The sequence below is a fragment of the Balaenoptera borealis genome, assembly GCF_965194805.1.
Source record: "Balaenoptera borealis genome assembly, chromosome: 12".
In the NCBI taxonomy this organism is placed as follows: Eukaryota; Metazoa; Chordata; class Mammalia; order Artiodactyla; family Balaenopteridae; genus Balaenoptera; species Balaenoptera borealis.
This window is the reverse complement of record NC_138869.1, coordinates 76,121,163-76,145,341: the sequence shown is the minus strand read 5'-3', so window position 1 is coordinate 76,145,341 and position 24,179 is coordinate 76,121,163. Positions and strand designations below refer to the sequence as shown.

Here is a 24,179-nt window from a genome sequence, read left to right as displayed (position 1 = left end):
TTGAACAGTGAGCAGAGGCATGAGAGAAGGGGAAAGGGTGCTGTGTGGGAATCTAGGGGAAGAGTGGTCCAGGCAGATGGAATAGCCAGGACAAAGGGGATCACTAGCCCCATTTGACAGATGAGGAAGGCAAGAGTCGAGGTTAAGTCATCCAAAGTCACAGAGTAAGTGGCCATGCTGGGTTTCAAACCCCAGTTCTGTAACTCTTGACTCACAATGTCGACCATTGCTCTACACGGTCTTTTTATTTATTTATTTGTTTGTTTGTTTGTTTATTTATTTATTTATTTGTGCCAGGTCTTAGTTGTGGCATGCAAATTCTTAGTTGCAGCATGCATGTAGGATCTAGTTCCCTGACCAGGGATCGAACCCAGGCCCCCTGCATTGGGAGCGTGGAGTCTTAACCACTGCGCCACCAGGGAAGTCCCTACACGGTCTTTTGTGGGAACAGTGGGCGCCTTGGCTGAGGACAGGCTGCTCTGTTCACCGTGCCACACTCTGGTTGGACTTTGACTTCCCGTGTCAGTGACAGCATGGGCAGATCAGCTGGTATTGAGGTTCACCTGTGACTCTGTTGTTCTGTTTTGTCTCTCTGTTTCTTTCCATGGCCTTTATTGGAGACAATTAGATTGTGTCTACTCCACAGGCAGCCTCAAGAAACACACTTTCTCCTGCAAAGCTGAGGACCCGACCCCGGATTACGATGACTTCGCAAAGGCACACTTCTCCTGGCTGGTCAGTAGTCAGAGTGGCCTCTGTGGACCCTGTATCTCACCCCACAGCTCCCTTCAGACTTCAGCAGAGAAACTGAGGCGAGCGTCTCTGCAGAGGTGATATATGAGCTGGCCTTGAAGGACGTGGAGCATTTCGAGAGCGGTGGGGGTGTGGGGTTTGGGCAGAAAGCAGTGTGTGAGCTGAGCAGGAGATCCGTGTTGGACACTCAGTGGCCCTGGAGTATAGGTCGGAAGGGATGGGGGGATTGGAGGGGAGATAAAGCTGGAGGGAGAATTTAGGGTAGATCATGGCAGCCTTTTTTTTTAATGGCCGACTTTGCATGTCCGTTTCAGATAAGTGGTCTGGATTTTGCCCTGTAGACATAGAGATTTTAAGGTTTAAAGAAGCAAAGGGAGCACGTGTGCATTCCTGAAGTTTTGAAAGAGTGGTTGGGCAATCCTGGGGAACACAGGCTGGAGAGGGTGAATGGAGGTAGAGAGACCATGGGAAGAGAGTATTGCAGCAGTGCTAGACTTAGCTGGGAGCACTGGAGCCTTGAATGGAAGGGCCAGATTCCAGAGACATTTTGGAAGTAGAGGTGACAGGATCTGCTTATAGGTTGATGTGGAAACTTGGAGCCAGAGGAGCTGAGAAAGACTAATGTCCACGTTTTCGTCTTGGGTGACCCAGTGGATCATGGTTAGCCAACACAGAGTGCAAAAAAAAGGAGAGATAGGTTTTGAGCATCTTGTGTTTGAGGTGTCTGTGTGACATCCAGGTGGGGGTGTGGGCTGGGAGTTCGGGATGAAGGTTAGAGCTGGAGAAACATGAAAGCTGAGGCTGAAGGAATAGAGTGAGGTCTCAGAGGTGTACGTGAGAGGAGAAAACCAGGGCCTGGGCTTAAGCCCTGGAAGATGTTTTTGTAGTTCTAGAGGCAGATGGAGGATGGAGGAGCCAGGGGAGCTGTGGATGAGGGTTTTGATTAAGGCATCACTGGGACTGTTTGACACACCTCAGCATCCGATGGTAGGTGATGGAGGGCACATCTCAGGGAGAGCACACGGTTGACCTAGTCTGGGTTATCTGCTCAGAGGCACTCAGACCAGGGGTGCTTCCGGTCAGCCTGGACTTGTTTACATGGCCTTTGTGCCGGCTGCCTTCTTCCTCTGCTTACGCCCAGCCTCCTGCTGTTGAGGGGAAACTCCTGAAAGTGGGTATCCTGATCTCTCCCCGTTATTCTCCGGGAAGCTCAGCCTAGGGCTTTGCACCCTGTAGGGCACCGGATGTGGGTGCTGAATGACCAAGCAGAATGGATGACAGCGGGGAACTTGGTCTGCTGCTTCTCCTTGAGTACCTTTTTAAGGAGAACATAGCGTTTTGTGGAGTGGGTATAACCTGCTCCCTGAATCTTGAGTTGCTTCAGTCTTGCTCCATCCATTGGTCCATCCATCTGTTCTGGATCAGACTTTTCCAGTGTAAATATCTACTAAAAGTTGAGTACTTTGAATATGGGACTGGGGGGCTCCCAGCACTTTTCACGCATAAGCTTACTTATATTACAACAGGCCTCTGAGGCAGATATTACTACCCTATTTTGCAGACGAGGAATCAGATAATTTCTCCCAGGTCACATAAGAAGTCAGTGGCAGAGGTAGGATTCAGCCCAGGTCTAACCCAAAAGCCCCTACGCTCTCAATCATTCATGCTAAGGCCACCCTACGTAAAAGGTGATCATATAATTTACTAATCCAATCTGGAATGCTTTTTTAAATTTATTTATTTATTTTTGGCTGCATTGGGCCTTCATTGCTGCGCGTGGGCTTTCTTCAGTTGCGGCGAGCTGGGGCTACTCCTCTTTGTGGTGCGCGGGCTTCTCACTCCAGTGGCTTCTCTTGTTGCGGAGCACGGGCTCTAAGCGTGCGGGCTTCAGTAGTTGTGGCAGACAGGCTCAGTAGTTGTGGCTCACGGGCTTCGTTGCTCCGCAGCATGTGGGATCTTCTCGGACCAGGGATCGAACCCGTATCCCCTGCATTGGCAGGTGGATTCTTAACCACTGCGCCATCGGGGAAGTCCCTCTGTTTAACATTTGGAGGAACTGCCAAATTGTTTTCCAAAGTGGCCGCACCATTTTACATTCCCATCAGCAGTGTAGGAGGGCTCCAATTTCTCCACATCCTCACCAACACTTGTTATTCCAAACTGGGCACTTTGGAGAGTGAAAGGGTGCACCATTAATAATTATATCAGGACAACCAGTACTAACTGGAACATATTCTACTTAGATACAAAAGGATTAGAAGATTCAATTCCTGATTTCAGGGAACTTTCTGGCCACAGGATGAGTCAAAGCCCCAAAACCCACATACTTGAGTCAACTGAAGAATCAAGCAAAGGTAAATTATTAAGAAGGAAAGCAAAAAAAAAAAAAGAAAAAGAAAAAAGGAAAGCAAAGTACATTTTGTTTCCCCCAGGCGACTGTATTTTCTTTAAGAGAAAAGAACTGTCTTATTTGTCCTTGTATTCATGGCCCCAGGAGGATCTTGGCATTTGATAGCGTGTCAGTGAAGATCTGTGGAATAAATGAATGAATGAGAGAATAAAGGATACAAACACTCTTGGAGGGAATGTTAAAAAAAAAAAAGAAAAGAAAAAGTCACCTGGCTTGGATTTGTGAGTTTGGGGGAAATATGGATCTTTTCTAAAAATGTATTTTTTTGCTCAGTGTTTTAACAACACTAATGACAATTTAAAAAGGAAAAAGTAAATAACCTACAATTAGAGGGATCTTAAACTGGGTTTTGCAGGTGTGAATGACTGAACAGAGGTGGAGGAAAGGCCTTCCAAGCAGGGGAGTTGCCTGAGCAGGGAGTCTAGAACCACAGCCATGTCTTTATCCTACAGGAGGTTAACAAATTTGGGGAATAAAAAGATGTGGTACCCACCCCCAGGAGTTTCCAGTCTTTTGGGGAAAAAATGAAAACAGTTTGTAACAACCTTTAACTGGTTGTGTGCCCTTGGGCAAGTCAGTTCCCCTCTCTGGGCATCAAAAATCCTTTTGTCTCAAAATTTCCCTGAATCTTTCAATCTTACAACCCTGCAAGTTTCCTGAAATTGGTGGGCCAGGAGCTAGGCCTTGAAGGAAGGAGCTAGATTTGGAGAAAGGATGCCAGTGGTGGGTGATAAGGTCCTGAGGTGGGCTGGAGTGCTCCAGCTAAGATAAAATGGGATGGGATGCCTTGGCCCTCTTGAAGGAGAACTTTAAAAGCCAGGCTGGTTGATTTTTAAATTTGACCTGATAAGCAGGTCCTTGGACTGGAGATGAAAGGCATGTCTGTGAGAGATTAATCTGATGGCTCTGGGCCACGGATCCTGGATCTATCTGGAAGCAGGGTGAAGACCTAGGGCCTGTCAGGGAGGCTTCTGCAATAGTAATGTAGGCCCAGCCTTTCAAAAGAGGGTTTGAGACTCCTTCGGTTAGTCTTATGATACACACGGGTTCCAAGGAGTTTCATTTTCCTAACCATAAGTAATTTAAACCATTCTTTTTATAATATAACAGTTATGACTGTATTATGGACCACATGCCAAATGTATATATATTTTTAAGGCAGAATATTAGACTTTCAGGTTTGCAGAAGGCAATTTTAAATTATGCAACCAGATTCCTCAGAGAGATGAATTCTCTCTGCTATCAAAGCGGTTTACTTTGGTGGAAAATTTTGAGAAATTTGCTAAAAGCCTACTGGAGGAATAGGAAGAGTGGGATCTAAGTGAGCTTCAGAGAATGGTTTTGTTGGGCCAGGTAACTAATTGGATATAGGAAACCCAAGAAAGGAAGAAATCCAAGATGGCTTAAAATCTGAGGACTCTGAAGAAAGATGATGCTATTCATTAAAAAATGTACAAGTTAAGAGAGGGGTGGGAAATGATGGTCTGCCTTGAGAACATTGGGCACAGGTGACCTTGAGAACAAAGGACTGGTTAGGATGGCCATGGAGGAGGAAGCAGTAACCCTTGGTCTTTCCCTGCCTTTGCTAAGGCCCTCAAAGCTCTGTCCAGTGGCCTGGCATGCTTGGCACTTTGCCTGGTTTATTTTCAGTGTATCACTACTAAATAAGATGTTTACTGTAGGATTTTATTAGATGCCCTATCAGACTAAGAAAGTTTCCATCTATCCCTTCTTTGACAAGAGTTTTTTCATATTGTAAATGGATGTTGAATTTTATCAAAAACTTTTTTGGCTTCTGTTGATGTGATCATATGATTTTTTTCTCCTTTAATCTTTTAGTGTGATGAATTATATCGATGTTTTCAAAATAAACTACCGTGCATTAAAAAAATTTTTTTTCTATTTCTTTATTTACCTTATTTATTTATTTTGGCTGTGTTGGGTCTTCGTTGCTGCACAAGGACTTTCTCTAGTTGCGGCGAGTGGGGGCTACTCTTCGTTGAGGTGCGCAGGCTTCTCATCGCGGTGGCTTCTCTTGTTGTGGAGCACGGGCTCTAGGCGCATGGGCTTCAGTAGTTGTGGCACACGGGCTCAGTAGTTGTGGCTTGCGGGCTCTAGAGCGCAGGCTCAGTAGTTGTGGCACATGGGCTTAGTTGCTCCGCGGCATGTGGGATATTCCCAGACCAGGGCATGAACCCATGTCCCCTGCATTGGCAGGGGGATTCTCAACCACTACACCACCAGGGAAGCCCCTACCATGCATTTTTGGTATAAAGTCAATAACATATTGCCCTCTTTATATATTGCTGGAGTCAGTTTGCTAATATCTTGCTTAGGATTTTACATTCATGTTCATAAGTGTAATTTTCTTTTCTCATTTTGTACTCGTTGGGTTTTGGAATCAAAGTTACACTAAAAATGAGTTGAGATGTGAACCCTCTTCTTACATTCTCTGCAAGAATTTGTATAAGATTGAAATTACTGTTTTCTTGAATGTCTGGTGGAGTTCTTTGCCTGTTTGCTATTGAAGGCTGTCCTATCACGTGGGTGATAGTAGAGAAGGGAACTTTTATTTGGGGAGTGAAAGTAGCTTAAACAATAAGGAAAATATACTATCTCACACATCACAAAAAGCCCAGAGGTAGGTGGTTCCAAGATTGTTTAATTCAGCCGCTCAACAACATCAGGGAGGGAAATTTGTTCTGATCTTTCAGCTGTCATTCTCAGGTGTCAGCTCCTTCTCTCATTATTGCAAGATGGGTGCAGCTACTCTGGGCGTCACAGCAACATGGTTAAGAGTGTGGGTTCTGTAGCCAAACCTGGTTTCAGATCCCATAGCTATCTGACGTTAGGTAAATTGCTTAACCTCTCTGTCAGATGGAATGACAGTAGTGCTTTACCTCAGAAGTTTAATGTTATATGGATTAAATGAATTAGTTTTTTTAACTCTTAGAATAGTGCACATAGTAAGCATCCAATAAATATTAGCACATCTTACTCCATTCTCACCTGAGGTAGAAATGAATCTATTTTTCTCTTGCACCCCACTTACTGAAGCCCCCTTAGTAGACTTACTTCACACCTTATGGCTAGACTATGACAACTGCCCATTCCTAAACCAGCTGTGGAATTATCATGATTTGGTTTGGAAGAATTTAAGTTCAACCTCTGAGACAGGGGAGTGTCGGGCCTCCCCTGAAACAGCCATCTGATACCACAACAAAATCTGGGTTCTGTTTGCAAGGCCGAAGTTGGGGTGGTGATAGTGGGGACTTTGGGGGTGGCACAAAGGGGGGCAGAGTAGGATTCCCCATCCCTACTTGTTGTCCACAGTATTCCTTGGAATCACTCCTTAGATTTGCCTAGCACTTCACAGTTTACTTCATGCTTTTTAACTCGTGCATTATCACATCTGGTCTCAGAACCATTCTCTAAGCAGTTTGGGCTCTTGTTATCCTCTTTTTTTTTTTTTTTTTTTTAAACCACCATTCCTTGTACTTTTTTTTATTTTTTAAATTTATTTATTTATTTATTTTTGCCTGTGTTGGGTCTTCGTTTCTGTGTGAGGGCTTTCTCTAGTTGCGGCGAGCGGGGGCCACTCTTCATCGCGGTGCGCGGGCCTCTCACTATCGCGGCCTCTCTTGTTGCGGAGCACACGCTCCAGACGCGCAGGCTCAGTAGTTGTGGCTCACGGGCCTAGTTGCTCCGCGGCATGTGGGATCCTCCCAGACCAGGGCTCGAACCCGTGTCCCCTGCATTGGCAGGCAGATTCTCAACTACTGCGCCACCAGGGAAGCCCTATCCTCTTTTATAGATGGGGAAACAGGCTCCCAGAGTTGAGGTACTTGCTTGGTTCTGTGTTTATAGCTGGTACAGAGCCGGGTCCTGGGACTTAAACTAAGGTCTTCAGATTCAAAACTCTGCCTTTTGGGTTTTTTTTGGCGACATCACGAGGCATGCGGGATCTTAGTCCCTGACCAGGGATCAAACGCATGCCCCCTGCAGTGGAAGCATGGAGTCCTAACCACTGGACCGCCAGGGAATTCCCAAAACTCTGCCCTTTTATTCCTCTTCCATGAATTCCCAACTGTATGTCATTTACATGCTGTCCTCACAACTGCCACATCCATGTGCCTCCTCTGCTATTGTCTACTTCATATTTTCAAAATTAACAGTTTTTCATTAAATAATGTATCTTAAAAGGAAGCTTGATAGGACTTCCCTGGTGGTGCACTGGTTAAGAATCCGCCTGCCAATGCAGGGGACAGGGCTTCGAGCCCTGGTCCGGGAAGATCCCACATGCTGTGGAGCAACTAAACCCGTGCGCCACAACTACTGAGCCTGCGCTCTAAAGCCTGCGAGCCACAACTACTGAGCCCATGTGCCACAACTACTGAGCCCATGTGCTGCAACTACAGAAGCCCGCACGCCCGGCACCCATGCTCCACAACAAGAGAAACCACTGCAATGAGAAGCCCGCGCACCGCAACAAAGAGTAGCCCCCGCTCACCGCGACTAGAGAAAGCCCATGCACAGCAGCAAAGACTGAACACAGCCAAAAACAAATAAATAACATAAATAAATTTAAAAAAATTAAAAAGGAAGCTTGGTAAAGCCCCAGGTTTGATGTTCTGGTACACAAACAACTTTCGAATGAGCGCAAAACTGTTAAAAATATTTTTATTCAGGATTAGAACTCCTGCCCTGGCGCCAGCGTTCAAATCCCACCTCTGACGAGGTACCACACGCTCTCTACCCAGATGCCCGTGGACCTCACATTTTAGGGTGCAGCAGCCCCCTTCCAAGCCCCAGCCTTGCGACTTTGCCTGATGGCTGTTCTGGCTGTCGGCCCCCGGTGCCATGCCCACCGCCACCTAGGAAAGCTGGAAGTGCTGGTGCTTAATTCCAGACCCACCTCCATCCCCAGCAGCCCTCAACCATGGCTGTTAGGAGTTGATGGACAGGTGTCCCTGTTCCCTCACCCTGCCCCTCAGGAGCAGGTCCCCCAAGGCATGGGCTTTTCATCATCTACCAGAGTTCCCAGAAGGACTGAGTGCCACCCCACAGTGGCAACTGACCCAATGATGCATTCTTTACCGGCTTCCTTCCTCTCGGGTCTCATTTCCCCACTCTTCCAGGTGCTTCCTGGAATCACCTCCCAGGTACATTACTTCACTTGAATCCTTGTCTCAGAGTCGGATTCTGGGGAGCCCAAACTAAGACAACCACTTGCTCGCTGTCTGGTGTTGGGTGTTACCTAACTTCCCTGTGTCTCTCTGTTCCCATCTGTTATAGGAGGGTAATAATAGCACCTGTGCCTCTTAGAGTGAATTGGTAAAGCTCTCAGTGCCTGGCTAAGAGAAGGTGCTTAGCAAGTGGGATCTACTACTATTACTACTACCTAAAATTCCCAACTGTGGGTAGGTGCCCCACAGTTGGGAGCTAAACTTTCTCTGGGTGCCCCCTTCCTGCCTCTCCCCTCTGATGCCCCTACGTACCCTCTGAGCTCCTTCAGTCCCACTTCTTCCACCGTAGGCTGCCTCATGGAATTCAGGTGCCCAGGACCACCCCACCACCAGCACTCCCACTGCAGCCCACCCTTCCCATCACACACAGATCACCCTGCCCGCCTCTGATGGGGGTTGCAGATGCCCAGGTAAATAAGTCTTCTGTCCTAATGACATCTTGGGATTCTCCACGATGCAGGATCACCATAGTCATCCAGTCCAGACTGGAAGCTCTTAAAACGGAGGCTTCTCATCTCTGACTCGGGTCCAGCATGTTCCAGTAAGTGTGGATTGTTAATGATCACTGCTACCTTTATTGAGCACTTACTATGAGCCTGGGGCTGTTGTAGGTACTTTCTCTGTATTAATCCTTGCACCCACCCTATGAGGTATGTGCTGTTACTATCCCCATTTTGCAGATGAGAAGCCTAGGACAGAGAAGTTAAGTAACCTGGCCAAGATCACACAACTGGCAAACGGCAACCTAACTCCAGAGCCTCTCTTACTTCTCATGATGCTAAGCTGGTGCAGGGCTATCTCGTGCCTAGAATGAAGAATACTGGCTTTCTTGCTTCCCAGCTGAAAGTCCAAAGACCAGTCTCTCTTTGCCAGGTGTTTTGCTGTAGCAAGTTACCCATCCAAACCTGAGGCCCAGATCTCACCTCACCCTTAGCTGTGGAACAGGAATATCAAACAGGAAGGTCTCATTTATTCAGAACTCTGGCAGCCAGAACAAGGGAGAAAAAGCACATGTGTGAATATATAGGCTGTTTTCTAATTTTATAATAAGGAGAGACTTGACAGGTTCAAGCCAGTACCTGAGGTTTCTTTTCACAAGCAACGTATGGACTAGAGATTGCAAACTGCTCCCTGCCCATCAGATCCAGCCCATAGAGCATGTGTGTGCCTTGGAAACTAAAGGAATTGGATGGCTCCTTACCACGGTGTAGCAAAAGGCTGGGGCTAAGCAGAGCCTCCTGGCTTTGTGGGGGGAATACATGCTGTCCACTGTGCCCGGCCCCCCCCTTCCCCACTGGCCCTGTGCTCTAGAGCTCCTCACTGACCACGAGTGAGTTGCCATTTATGATGCAACTTGTGCTGGTGTTTTTCTCACATCCAGTTTGTCTCATTCATGCATTCATTCATTCATGCAAAAAAGATGTTTTGAACACTTACTATGTACCAGGCACCATTTGGTTTCGGTGAGGTGGTGAGAGAGCGGACAAACTATAAGCAGAACATGGAGGTAGAGTATAGAGTATGCTAGTGATTAGTGGTAAGCAGAAAAATAAAGCGGTGAAAGGGCCCAGGGAGAATCAGGGTTGGGGTAGGATGGCCAGAAAAGGCTATATGAGAAATGTGACTGAGTTAAAGCCCAAAGGCAGTGAAGGAGGGGCTTTGGGGACATGGGGGGGCAGAACATTGCAGGCAGATGGAACAGCAAATACAAAGGGGACATGTACACCTGGTATGTTCCAAGAGTAACAAGGAGACCAGTGTGGCCAGAGCAGAGTGAGTGAGAGATAATCACATGAGTGAATGGAGAGCCCTGGGGGGTTGAGACTAGACTGGATGGGGCAACGGTGGACCAGTGATGCCCATCAGGAGGCCACCAACCCAATCCAAGCAACAGATGATGCCACTTAGGCCAGGGTGGTAGCAGTAGAAATAGAGAAAAGGCAAAGATTGGAGATGTGTTTTGGACATAGAACCAATCAGAAATGGGTGATGTGTTGGATGTGGGAGACCAGTCAGGACAAAGAAGAATTGAATTTGGACCAGGGAGGTAGCAGAGGAAGAGAAGAAAAGAGGGTGGATTCTGGAGATATTTTGAAAGTAGATGTTCCATGCTCTGCTGATGGATGGATGTGGGATTTGAAAGAGCAGAGTCAGGAATGACACCGAGTGTTTTGGCCTGAGCAGTTGGAAGGATGGAGTTGCCATGTGCTGATATGGGGAAGCTGGTGGGAGGAGCAGGTTTGTTGAGGGAAAGCTTAGGATCTCCGTTTTGGAGAAGTTGAGTCTGAAGGTGCCTATTGGACATCCGTGTGGAGTTGCCGAGAAGGCACCCTCCTGTGTAAAACAGAAACAGAAGACAGGTCAACTCACGTGCCCGCTCTGATTTGGTAGCCCTGTCCAGAGTGCTGTGTTGACATTTTTAAAAAAGTATTTTAAAAATTATTTATTTATTTATTTGGTTGCGCTGGGTCTTAGTTGCGGCAGGCAGGCTCCTTAGTTGTGACACATGGGCTCCTTAGTTGAGGCATGCATGTGGGATCTAGTTCCCGGCCAGGGATCGAACCTGAGCCCCACGCATTGGAGTGCTGAGTCTTAACCACTGTGCCACCAGGGAAGTCCCGGTGTTAACATTTTTTTTTTAATAAATTTATTTATTTGTTTGTTTATTTTTGGCTGCGTTGGGTCTTTGTTGCTGCGCGCGGGTTTTCTCTGGCTGCATCCAGCAGGGGCTACTCTTTGTTGCGGTGCATGGGCTTCTCATTGCGGTGGCTTCTCTTGTTGCGGAACACGGGCTCTAGGCGCGCCGGCTTCAGTAGTTGCAGCACGCAGCCTCAGTAGTGGCTCGCAGGCTCTAAAGCACAGGCTCAGTCGTTGTGGCACACGGGCTTAGTTGCTCCGTGGCATGTGGGATCTTCCCGGACCAGGGCTCGAACCCGTGTCTCCTGCATTGGCAGGCGGATTCTTAACCACTTCACCACCAGGGAAGTCCCTGGTGTTAACATTTTTAAGGCCCATTCAGGCTCAGTGGGAAAGAGTTTCTTGATCAGTAGTGAAGCCTGTCTTGGGAGCTGGATAGACAAATAGTGGCGAACATTGGGTGTAAGACATTCCACTGTAGAGTGGGAAGAAAATGTGAAAAATTCTATTCTATGTATTTTTGTCTTACACTTTACATTTTCTTCGTATGTTCTATAATGTACATAATATGTTAGAGTAGCAGGTTTGGACATAGTTTATAAATTAAGTATTCTGTATCCATTGGAAGAGTATGCTCAGTTTTTACTGAGGAATGGATGAACAAAAACTTTTGGAGATTACTGATCTGAAATATTTTACAACAAATGCTGAAAATAGTGACCTGGATTACTGTAAGCCCTGAAGTGTCTCCTGAATCCTAAAAAAAAAAATGTTCAGTTTGGTTTAATGCTTAATTAAAACAATTGGCTTTCCAAAATGCCAGTGTTATCAGAGACTTTTTTTTTTTTTTTTTTGGCCACACCGCACGGCATGTGGGGTCTTAGTTCCCTCATCAGGGATCAAACCCGTGTCCCCTGCAGTGGAAGCACAGAGTCTTGACCATTGGACCACCAGGGAAGTCCATCAAAGACTTTTTTAAAAAAGGGTGAGGAACTATTCTAGAGTAAAGGAGATTAAAGAGGTAACAATGCAAACAGGATCCTCGATCTCGGGTTGAGAAAGCAAAAAGCTATGAAAGGCTATTACTGGAACAACTGGGGACCTTTGTATGTAGATTGTTTGTGGTATTGTATTAGTATGCAATTTCTAATTGGGATCATTGTTTCATGGTTACTGGGAGACTGTTGCATTCTTAGGAGACACAGGCTGAAAAACGTAGGGGTAAGGAGTCATGATGTCTGTAATTAGGTCTCAAATAGTTCAGCAAAATACACATAGGAATTTAGGTGAAGGGTGTGTTAGTGGTCACTGTGCTATTCTTGCAGCTTTCCTGTAGTTTTGAAATATTTCCAAGTAAAAATTTGGGGGGAAATAGTATTCATATAAGTTTCTCCAGTTCTCGGAAAACTAGGAATCCGATAAAGGCATGTCAGATCGCTTTTCATGTACTGGATTGTTTCATTAACCAGAACACTTGTCGTCTTCATCCTTTCTGAAGCAAAGAATTTGCCAAATCTTTCCCACCACTACAGTAATCCCTGGCATTTTTTATTTTCCAGGTGCCTCCACATCCATCATATTACATTTATTATCATAAATAGTCCCTATAGATAAAGAAATTTGTGCCTGTAAATTCCACAATCACGATGAACTTTTTTTTTTTAATGGCTCACCATATGCCAGGCACTGTTCTGTGTGTTTGACACGAATGAGTGCATTTCATCCTCCCAACCACTCTTAGGGGTGGTATTACTGATAGTTAATTCCACTAGGGGATTGTAAGTAAAGAAAAAAGTATGGGAGACCCCTGTAAGTTAATAATCACTCAAGAGAGCAGGGTTGCAAAACCGAGCAGCCTTGCTTAGCAACAAAACCCTGCAACATAAGCACGGTTTCATTACTATCATTCTCATTTTCAGAAAAGGAAACTGAGGCACAGAGAGGTGGTATAATTTGCCCAAAGTCACACAGCCAGGGAGGGTGGAGTGACAGCAGTGTGGCCCCGGGCCCTGCAGTGTTTACCACCAACCCCCTGACCATGTACTTCACACTGTGAGCTGGATCACCTAAGTTTGCTGGAGCTGCCATTCCAGAAGGAGGGCTTCTGGTCCTCAAATTTTGCTTTTCTCTGAGGGGTTCCGGGTGTATGTTCATAGGAGAAAGGGTACTCCTTGAGAGAGGGAACAACAACAACAGCAAAACTACCATCTTTGAATGCTCATATGGGCCAGGCACAGGCAAGATGCTTTCTGCCTGGTTAGTCCTCAGAACCCCTCTGCGGGGTAGAACTATTATTATCTTCATTGGACAAAAGAGGAAACGGTGGAACACAAGCAGCCTGACCCCGCAGCCTTGCCCCAGCCCCCCACCCAGGCTGCCTTGCCTCTACCTGCCATCTCAATGGGTCTGACGGTAACAGCTACAGAATGTAGCCTGTGGGGTGATGGGCCTCACCCATCACCTTGTTCACCCCCTCAGTTCTCAAATGGGGACATTTCAATGCTGAAGAGGAGGAGGAGTGGGAGAAGGAAGAAGAGGAAGAAAGCATTGCATCCTTCCTCCTTGGGGCTTTTCATCTGGCCTGTGACATTCCATTCCCACCCCTCTAATTTGCCATTTCATTGAGCAACTTTTTCTAATTGAATGCACCTGGGCAGAAACTCCTCCCCATATTGGCCCTGGTCAGTGCTTTGGCTTTTTTTTCTTCTTTTATGAAAAAAACAAGGGGAGCCCCTATTTCTTTGAGGTGGAGCTGCTTGGTGAAGTTCCCAAGCAGATAAGCCAACCCTCCAGAAACTCTTCTGCCTTGGCGCTATGTTGAGCTCACCTGCCTCCTTGGAGGACAGCCGGCTTGTAGCTGACCTTGGCCTGGAGGCCCAGGACGACTCTGCTCTGGGCATGGCAGTCCCAGCCAGGGGTGAGGCAGAGGTATCCTTCAAAAGGCCCTGCTCACCAGGAGCCACCTTCCCCAGGGTGCAGGTGTTCCCCTTCCTCAGTAAATCAACAACTAATAAGTCTATTCGCACTCCTAAAGGAGCACAAGAGGCAGTAGAATAAAGTAGTTAAGAGCATGAATTCTGCAGCCGGACTCCCTAGGTTGAATCATGCCTCTACCACTTATTAGCTTTGTGACCTTGGGCAAATTATTTAGCCACTCTGAGTACAGGTTTCCCTTTCTGTAAAATGGGGGGAAGTAATAATATACTTCTGAAAAAAATAAAAAATACTGGTGATTTACTGTCTCATCAAAGATGCACAATCTTCTTAACAGTGCTACTCAATAATTCTGAAAGTAAAGAAACATTTTCCTTCAGGACAGATCTGGTTTCTGGTTATGTACTTAACTTCAAAAGCTACATTTTTTAGTCCCCCTAAAAGCCCTTTACACTTCAACATCTTTGCCTCCCCATAACTTCATATCTAATCTTTATAATTTTAGATTCACTGTTCTCCTTAACAAAAGAGTGCAATGCAATGATTAGTTAACTAAAGGAACTTCTTGTTTGTATTTTTGAAGAGAGTAGACGACTTGCAAGATCAGACAAGGTACACAGCACACATTCACGCTGACACAACAAGAGCTGTTGAATTAAAAAATTTATGCAGATTACTAATAAACCACTTTTCTTCTCGCCAGTTGGTAGAGGTGCTTTTTTTTTTTTTTTAAGTAGATATCTAATGTTTGTTCATTAGATTGGTTCAGCCTTTCAGCAGGGAAATTTGGTAATAAGAACTGTATCAAAAGCCTTAGAATGTTTCATAACCTCAGATTGAGAAATTCCACTTCTAGAAATTAATTCACTTCTAGAAATAATCATGAGTGTGCACAAAGATATTACCACAAAAATATTTTACAGTATTATTTCTAATAGAGAAGAACTAGAAACTATCTAAATTGCCAACTATACAGGTTTGGTGAAATACATTATGATATATTCACTCAATGGCTAGTGAATGACTACTAGGAAGTCATTAAAAATATGTTGTAGAATATTTAATGAGATGGAAAATGTGTTGACAGTATACTTTTTAGTGAAAAAAAAACAGCTTACAAAACTGCAGAATGATCTCATTTTTAAAAATATATGTGTTTATTCAGAGAATAATTTTAGAAAAATAAACATTGACATTTTAAAGGGTTATCTGGATGGTGCAATTGTGAGTAATTATTATTTCCTTTTTTGTGTGACATCAGTATTTTCTAAGTTTTCTACAATGCAGATGAATATTTCCATGATAAGAAAACAACAAAAAATTATTATATAAAAAAGAACAATTCATTGAGAAAATGCTTAACGCAGAGCTTGCCTCTTCTATAGGGTGTCATTTCTCTAGTAACTCGCTTCCTTAGCGTCTCCTCTCCTTGGAGGACCCCAGGAGAGGCAGGGATCCCCAAGGCCTCCTCCCATTTGGAGCATTACTGGAGGCTTGTGGTTTGCCTCCTGGTCATGTGGAATCCAGCTTTGGACAAGCTGCAAAGTCCCAAAGTTTGGGAGGTAGAAGAAATGGCAACTGGAAGATTTTATATAGAGTCTGAGCAAGAAACTCCTCCAAAAAGGAGCTAGTTTTGGACTTCCATGGTGGCGCAGTTGTTAAGGATCCACCTGCCAATGCAGGGGACACAGGTTCGAGCCTTGGTCCAGGAAGATCCCACATGCTGCGGAGCAACTCAGCCCGCGAGCCACAACTACTGAGCCCGCGTGCCTAGAGCCTGTGCTCCACAACAAGAGAAGCCACCGCAGTGAGAAGCCAGCCTCCTCTCACTGCAACTAGAGAAAGCCCGTGCGCAGCAACAAAGATCCAACACAGCCAAAAATAGATAAATTTATTTTAAAAAAAAGAAACTGATAAAAAAAATAATATATTGATTAAAAAAAAAAAGGAGCTAGTTTCTCTGCCCATGTTTTCCTCAGACAGAAACTAAGGCCGACTTCAGGGTTTGTCCAAGGCCACACGGCCAACTTAAATGACAAGGTGAGGCCTTGAAGCCATGGCCTTTCCGCCCTGTTGTATTTCTAAAATGTGCCGATTTAGACTATCTCTTCTCACACTTTAATATGCACAGGAATCACCAGGGACCTTGTTGAAATGCAGATTTTGATCCAGCAGGCCAGGGATGGGCCTGAGGGTCTGCATTTCTAACCAGCCCTCAGGCGATGAAGATGTTGCTGGCCTGGGGATCAGTTTAAGTAGCAATGGTGTAGAGCACAGATTCTAGAGCCAGATCGTCAGCTTCCCAATCCTAGCTCTGCCGCAGACGAACTATTATTATAGTTACTGTACTTCAATTTTCTCAACTGCAGAATCAGTATGACTTAACTCATAGCTTTTTCGTGAAGATATAAGTGCTTAGAACACTCTTCACTAAGAACTAGCTATTTTATTATTATTTATATTCCCTAGAGCAAGCAGCGAAGGGCGAGGTACGGTTTGACGAATGAATGAATAAACTTTGGAGAAAAGTTCTCCCTGGGCGACTGGAGTCAGAGAAGCAAAATGGGAGGGCTCGGAGGTGGGGAAGAGGCCCACCTCGAAAGAACTTCTCTCCACCGGGTGGTCAGAAGGACCCGGAGCGCCCGGAAGCCGGCCGGCCCACGCCCCGCGGACCAATGCGGCCGCCCGGGGGGAGGGGGAGCGCCCGCCAGCCCTTTCCGTCTGGGCGCCGGAGGCCCCGCCCCCTGGAACGTCGCGACGTCCGAGCATTCCACGGTTGCTACTTGGTCGCGAGGGGCGGGGCGCCTGTCAGGGAAGCGGCGCGCGCGGCGGCGGGGGCGGGCTGAGGCTCCGCCGCGCAGTGCCAGCGCCAGCAGTAGACCCGCGCCCCGCGCTCTCCGGCCCGCCGCCTGCGTTCTGGCTCGCGAGCCCGCACTCCCGCCCTGCCCGTGCGCTGCCCGAGTATGGAGCTGCTGTGCTGCGAGGGCACCCGGCACGCGCCCCGGGCCGGGCCGGACCCGCGGCTGCTGGGGGACCAGCGTGTCCTGCAGAGCTTGCTCCGCCTGGAAGAGCGCTACGTGCCCCGCGCCTCTTACTTCCAGTGTGTGCAGAGGGAGATCAAGCCGCACATGCGGAAGATGCTGGCGTACTGGATGCTGGAGGTACCGCCCGGAGGGTCTCCCCTCCCCCGCCACCCCGGCGTCCCCGGCTCCGGACATCCCGGGGCCGCCCTGTCGGGACATCCTGGTCCCAACAACAATCAGCAAGATGTTTCTGTGGCGCAGATCCCCGGGGCCTGGCCTTTCACTCCTTTCACTCGGGCACCCTACCCGGCTACCTCCCTGGTGTCCCTTTCTTTCCCTTCTCCAACCCTGACTTTGACTGCCAGTTGTTTGGCACCCCAAGTAACCCTCTCTTCGGGCCGGGAAAGCGGGACAAGGGCCACTCTCTCCCCTCCGGCTTCTCTCAGCGTCTCCCGCCTCGCTCCCCCGCCCGGTCTTCTAGGGAGAGCGCGCCTGGAAAACCCTGGGCTCGGCCGCCCCCGCCGCAGAGCCGGTTCCTGTGTGTCGCGGGGTTCTGGCGGGGAAGGCGGTGGGGTGGCGCGCTGTTCCGGCAGTCAGGGAAATGAAAAGTGCGGGAGGCAGCCGCTGGCGTCTCCTCCCTTCCCTTTGGGTGTGTGCACTGGGTGGCGGTAATGGGGTTTAAGGTCCCAGTTCTCTGGCTCCCGTGGGGGACTCTTCCGTCCCCTCTCACCCTCGGTATTGGTGGGGGGGGGCAGTCTCAGTTTGGAATCCTTAAGGGAGGGAGCCTCTGGCGTACCCCGCTTCCCCCCACCCCCGGGGGGAAGGAGGCACCGCAGAGGAAGTGGAGGGGGGACGACACCTTGGGGAAGGCGCATCCTGCGTATTAGTCCTTGTCACTGTAAGTACACTTACCCCCTCCCGATTCTTGCTCCCTATTCCACTTCCCTTCAGCGCACCTCCCCCCCCCTCCTTTAGTGCTGCTGCGTTTCCTTTGCCTCTGCCCCAGAAGTGACTGTGCGCCCTCCCCCAGGTGTGTGAGGAGCAGCGCTGTGAGGAGGAAGTCTTCCCCCTGGCCATGAACTACCTGGATCGCTACCTGTCCTGCGTCCCCACCCGCAAGGCGCAGTTGCAGCTCCTGGGTGCGGTCTGCATGCTGCTGGCCTCCAAGCTGCGCGAGACTACGCCCCTGACCATCGAAAAACTGTGCATCTACACCGACCACTCTGTCTCTCCCCGCCAGCTGCGGGTGCGTGCATAATCCTCCCCACCCCTCAACACACACTGCCTTCTCACTTACCAGGAAAAGGAAAGCTAAGACCCTCAAGAGCTTTCTGTCCCTGGGGAGGGTAGCAGAGGCTTTTTTTTTTTTTTTTTGATAAGAGATGGGACAGTGTGGTGTGATGGTCAGGGTAGCCCCCAGCCCAGGCTTGCGCTGCCAGCATGAACCAAACCCCTTCTCCTGACCTCCAGCGGGTGCCACTCCTTCCTGGTCTTTCCCCCAGATAGCAACAAGTCAAACTGCATGTCTACTCTCACTAGTACTTTGCCTCTGGGTTTACACAGCCACCATGAGTTATTTATTGGCAGCAGCAGGACATGCCTACGCACCCCCCCTGGAGTGGGGGAGTGGAATGTGCTTCATGTGGGGGAGGGGGGCCGCCCTGGTTGAGTCTGTATCCCAGTGTGTGGACTTTGTGATCGAAAAGCCTCCCAGAGCAGATTATAGCCAGGGTTGCTGTAAGGAAGGGCCAAGGAGTTTCATCCCACCTTCTTCCCTTCCTTTTATATCCCAGGAGAAACAGCTCCTTCCTAATTCTTCATTCGCTAGCCTCACTCTGGGAAACTTGAGCAGCTGCTTCAGGCCTGTGGAATCATCTCTTCTTTTCCTCTTTAGCCAAAGGCCAGAGCTGAGGCACAGACTGGGGCTGAGCTGCAGCTGCTTCCGATGTGATAATGATGCCCTGTCCCCTGGCCCACCCACTCTGACCAAGGTCTTTCATAACACTGCGGGGAGCTGCTGTCACTCCTGTGGTTTGGGAAGTGGCTCCCTGGGCCTCTTGCTGGGAACTTGGGCTGGGCTCTTCCCGAGGCAGGACAGGGGAGACACCAGTTCTCTTTCCCCACTGACCCTGGAGAGGAGGTGGGGGAGCTGCTTGGATCTGGAAGAGGTTATTTAGGGCGTGCAGATCATCTCCCGAGGGGCGGGGGTGGGGGGAGAGGGGTGAGCTGGCACCTTCCTCCACCTTGCTCTACAGCGGCCCAGTCTTCTCTTGACCCGGAGAGGAGTCTCTGGGCCCCATCTCCCGGGGAGGAGGGCAGCGTGCAGGCTGCTGTGATTGGCTGGCCAAGAAGCCAGGGTACTGGGGCCCCCGAGTGCTGCTTGTCGAGGAACAGGATTCCTCTTCCTGCCAAGTAGCTCTCGGAGATGGGAGTAGGAGGCCGGAGTTGGGAATCCGGGAGGCCCCACAGCTCTTTGTGATGAATCTGGTAGTTTTTGGCAAGTCTAAAGGTGGAGCTGGTTTTCAGGGCTAATGAGCAAGATGTTTTTGGAGGGGTTTAGGCTAGAAGGTAGAAGGGGACTTCCTTTCTGTGAAAAGATTAGGATGGGGTGTGTGCCTTTACGTGAGGAGAGTTTTTCAGAACAGGCCAAAAGTCCTCCCCATGCCTGAGCTGGGGGGTGGAGTGTGCCGATCGATGACTTCCTAGAAGGTCAGAGTTGGAAGGGACCTCAGAGAGCTCCAGTCAGTCCAAATCCTCGTGCCACAGAGAAGGTTGGGGCCCAGAGAAGGAAGGAAAGGTCCTGCCTCAGCATTGCACTGAGGCTGAGGAGAATTTGGATGTTCTAGCACTCAGGTGGCCTAAGAGGTTAGGGATGTGATGGAAGCTGCCAGGGGTGTGTTCTCGGCCAACTGAGGGCTGAGGTTCTCAGGGGCTGCCCTCGTTCACGCAGGACCCTATGCCTCCCCACAGGGAAAGCCCCACTCCAAGTTGCCTTCTAGATGTTTCCTTGGATGCTAAGTACTTTCTGTTCACTTTTTTTTTTCTAAAGGTTTTTTTTTTCTTTTTTTAAAATTAATTAATTAATTAATTAGGCTGCGTTGGGTCTTCGTTGCTGCATGTGGGCTTTCTCTAGTTGTGGCGAGCAGGAGTTACTCTTCCTTGCGGTGCACAGGCTTCTCATTGCGGTGGCTTCTCTTGTTGCGGAGCACGGGCTCAGTAGTTGTGGCTCACGGGCTCTAGAGCGCAGGCTCAGTAGTTGTGGCGCACGGGCTTAGTTGCTCCGCGGCATGTGGGATCTTCCCGGACCAGGGCTCGAACCCGTGTCCCCTGCATTGGCAGGCGGATTCTTAACCACTGCGCCACCAGGCAAGTCCCTCTGTTCACTTCTGAGTTAGGAGTTTGACCACTGGGACAAGCACCAGGAGTAGAATGCTAGCTTCTCTGCCCAACTTCTTCCCATTCCAGGCCGGGCTGTTTTCTGTGGGACTCTGTGAGAGGTTCAAGAGGATGACACCCAGGTGGGGGCCAGGAGAGGGACAGCTGTGACTGGGGGGCCTAAAAGAGGTTGGATGGGGTTGCCATTTCTACCTCAGTAAGGGGTCAAACCCATGAGTTCCTTCCTGAGATAAAACAATGAAGAAATCCTCATGTGTGCAACTCAGAAACGGGGCCAGGGCTGGGAACCCCAGAAGAGTGGATTGGGGTGAGGCTCCCAGCCTCCCTCCAGGACCTAGCAGTGGTATAGAGGCTAGGGCAGGCAGAGAGATGGTTTGATCCCTCAGGGATCATCTGGACCCATCCTGTTTGGCTTGGCCTCCACTTCTCTTCCTAAGACTCAAATGGCACTAGGCACTACGGGTGCCAGCCAAAGAGGTGGAGTGGGGTGCTCTATCTCAGCCCCACACCCCAATGTCCCACCAAGGGGATGTGGGTTGGGTTGGGCAACCTCCACTTTGAGGAACCTCAGGGTTGGCTCAGTGGCTGTGTCACAGGAGGTGTGGCCTCATGCTCACCCCACTTGCTTCAAGAGGTGTGGACTTGGCTGGGATGCTGAGTTGGGGGCAGGCTAGTGATCTCCTCTTTCACAGATCCTTGGGATTATGGAGATTCTTTCTGCTTCATGCCAGAGGAGCCTCAAGTTCATGGTGATGGTGGTGGTATCTGCTGCTGCAGTCTTTTCTTTCAACCCTGGCTGGAGAAGTGCTCAGAGCCTTGCAGGAAGTCAGGAGAAGGCCTGGATTACTGGATCCCAAAAGATAACCCAGCAGGATTAAAAGAGATAATTCATGTAAATAAAGCATGTAGTTCTGGCATCTAGGAAGTGACCAATAGGGCTCAAAGCAAGTACCCCCACCTCTTTCCTGCCACGGTGCCAGTCCTTAAAATTCAAAAGCAGAACTGGGGTCCTGACCTTCAAGTGTGATGGGCTTCCCTCCCTGTGAGACCTCTGCTTTAGTCCCTCCCCTTCCTTTCTTTAGCCACTGACCCTACCCTCTTCCTCAACCGCCAGGACTGGGAGGTGCTGGTCCTGGGGAAGCTCAAGTGGGACCTGGCCGCCGTGATTGCCCATGATTTCCTGGCCCTGATTCTGCACCGGCTCTCTCTGCCCCGTGACCGACAGGCCTTGGTCAAGAAGCACGCCCAGACTTTTTTGGCCCTTTGTGCTACAGGTAAGAGTCCTACACACATTTTTACCAAGCCAGGGAAATCAGAAGACTTGGAAGGGTGAGCGGTAAGCAGGAGATTCTGGTTTCTTCAACTGATTTCTTGAACTGAAATCCTGAACAGATTTCTGGTTTCTTAAATTTCTTCTCAAAATTTATTTGTGAAAATTCTATTCCCTCTGAGCCCCCAGTCTCAATACAGAAAAGCAGCAAAGCTGTATGGGATCTCAAGAGACCACCCCCCCACCCCCCAAGTATGTAGGTGGGTCACTGAGAGCTTAGAGAGAAGTGACTTGCCCAGGGTCTTACAGTGACTAAGTTGAGAGCAGAAACCAGGTCTCTTAACCCTAATTTTGTGTCCACACCAGGAAGAGACTCATTCACTCCCTGGTCCCTGGCCAGGATCACTTACAGACCACCCTGGACCTGACCCTCTCCAGGAAAGAGCCCCTTTCCTGCCTTTCTCCCCTGCAGCTATCTGACACCACTCGCTGCTGGGGTTTTCAAGAAGACCCCTGCTCTATTCATACGGCCTGGCACTTTCTGGGTAATAGAAGGTGCGTGCTGTTTGTTATCCTTGAAACCACCCTTGCCTCATGGTCCCCCCTTTCTTTCCAAGATTACACCTTTGCCATGTACCCGCCATCCATGATTGCCACGGGAAGCATTGGAGCTGCAGTGCAAGGCCTGGGTGCCTGCTCCACATCTGGGGATGAGCTCACAGAGCTGCTGGCAGGGATCACAGGCACTGAAGTGGTGAGTGCTGGGCAGCTGGGCAAGTGGCCTCAGTTCACGAGGCAGCGCTATTCCCTGAGCCTCCAGCAGAGGGCGCTGTCGCGCCCCCCCACCCCCCCCACCCCTGGTCTCCACTCCTGGTTTCAAGTGCCCTGCTTTTGGGGCTTCTGTGGCCTTTTATCTCCTTCCTTGGTCTGGAGAAGAGCAAGTGTCTTGGGCGGGCTGAAGGGCACTGTCCCTGGGTACCCTTTTCTTGCCAAAGGGTGTGCAGGAGTGGGGGTGGGGGATTTGGTGTCAGGTGCTGGGCTGCTCTCACACCCTCTTGCCACATCCTCTTGCCAGTTTCTGAGAATTGAAAGCTGATTCCTGGGGTTGGGCTGTGGCCTAACCTCCCCAGACTTCCCTGTGTGCTGGGAGGTGTCCTCCAGCACCTGCTGCCACATGCTATGGGGGGAGGGACGTGGACCTTCCTCACGGTTCCCCCTTGTTCCCAGGACTGCCTGCGGGCCTGTCAGGAGCAGATTGAAGCTGCCCTCAGGGAGAGCCTCAGGGAAGCCGCCCAGACCTCCCCCAGCCCAGCGCCCAAAGCCCCCAGGGGCTCCAGCAGCCAGGGGCCCAGCCAGACCAGCACTCCCACAGATGTCACAGCCATCCACCTGTAGCCCTGGCGAGGCCCCCTCGAGTGGCCACCGACAGCAGAGGAGGGGACACTGCCACCCCCCTCCCTGCCTGCAGGAACGAACCATGCCACAGCTGAAGCCCGAGGGGGCTCCTTCCTACTTGCCTGTCGCGAGCCGAAGGGGTCGGGTCCTACCTATCCCTGCAGTGTGCACTAAGGCGCCTGGCCAGCTGCGGCTGGTGGCCAGTCAGGCTCCTCCTTCTCCCTGCATCTGACCAGCTCAGCTCCATCCCGGTCCTAGCTGGGGGTGGGCCAGGCTGGCCAGAGATGAAATTGAAGTCTGTAAAATACATGTACCAGCATTCCTTTTGGGGGCCCCCTTATCTCTGGGGCTCTCGTGTTCTCAACTGCCAAAGTTGAACCCGGGCCCTTGGCAGTGAAAGCGCGGAGTCCTAACCACTGGACTGCCAGGGAATTCCCTAGTTACTGCATTTGGATTGGGGTCTTTCTGAAGAACCCTCACATGTTCTAGACACATGTGAGAAGGAAGAGTGGACATCTCCTCTCAATGCACTTGGAGGCCCCTGCATAATCCATGCTCTCAGCTGCTCCTAGAGGGAGGGGCCCTGGCCTCTGTCCGAGGGGCAGGAACCAACCTCCTCGCTTTGCTTTCCGCTCAGCTTCTCCTGTGTGATTGGGGGGGTGGAGGGGCAGTGCTGAAGGAAGAGGTTGTTTTAATTTATTAATTGCTTTGAGTACAGCTGTAAGAGGGTGTGGTGGGGCCCATCTACCCTGAGTGGTGGTGACCCTGGTGGTTGCTGCATTCCTCCCCTCTCCTACCGCTAGAGAATCTTCATGGCCGTGGCCGAGGAGCTGCTACAGCCTGGGGTGGGGCCACGCCCTCCTCTCCCTCTGGCCCTCTGCTCCATCCTGCAAGGCTCTGGGGGATGAAGCAGGGATGACCTGGAGGTGACCAAGCCCCCTGTCTGGAGAGGGAGGCAAGCCCTGTTGACACAGGTCTTTCCCGAGGCCACAAGGTCCAGGCTGGTGGCCCAGGACCATCATGCTACCTTAATAAAGATTCTGAAATAAAACTGTCTTTGGCTTCTTGGATTGGATGGCAGTGTGGGCAAAAGCCTATTTCTAGAGGGTGCAAAT

General features: G+C 49.5%; 1 protein-coding gene across 4 annotated transcripts in view; it reads left to right on the top strand.

Moving 5' to 3' along the window:
- The window catches only part of CCND3 (cyclin D3), an 81,344-nt gene extending 57,229 nt beyond the window's left edge, over nt 1-24,115 (top strand). The window contains exons 2-6 of one of the 4 annotated variants that reach the window (XM_082345990.1): nt 647-735; nt 18,034-18,249; nt 21,514-21,673; nt 22,287-22,423; nt 22,897-24,115. In XM_082345990.1, coding sequence (XP_082202116.1) covers nt 18,079-18,249; nt 21,514-21,673; nt 22,287-22,423; nt 22,897-23,064 — 636 coding nt within the window. In that variant the 5' untranslated portion in view covers nt 647-735; nt 18,034-18,078 and the 3' untranslated portion in view covers nt 23,065-24,115. Of the gene's footprint in view, nt 1-646; nt 736-16,771; nt 17,142-18,033; nt 18,250-21,513; nt 21,674-22,286; nt 22,424-22,896 lie in introns of those variants that run through there. The other 3 variants (XM_082345989.1, XM_082345987.1, XM_082345988.1) reach the window with 3 other exon arrangements.
- Nucleotides 24,116-24,179: the final 64 nt, after the last annotated feature.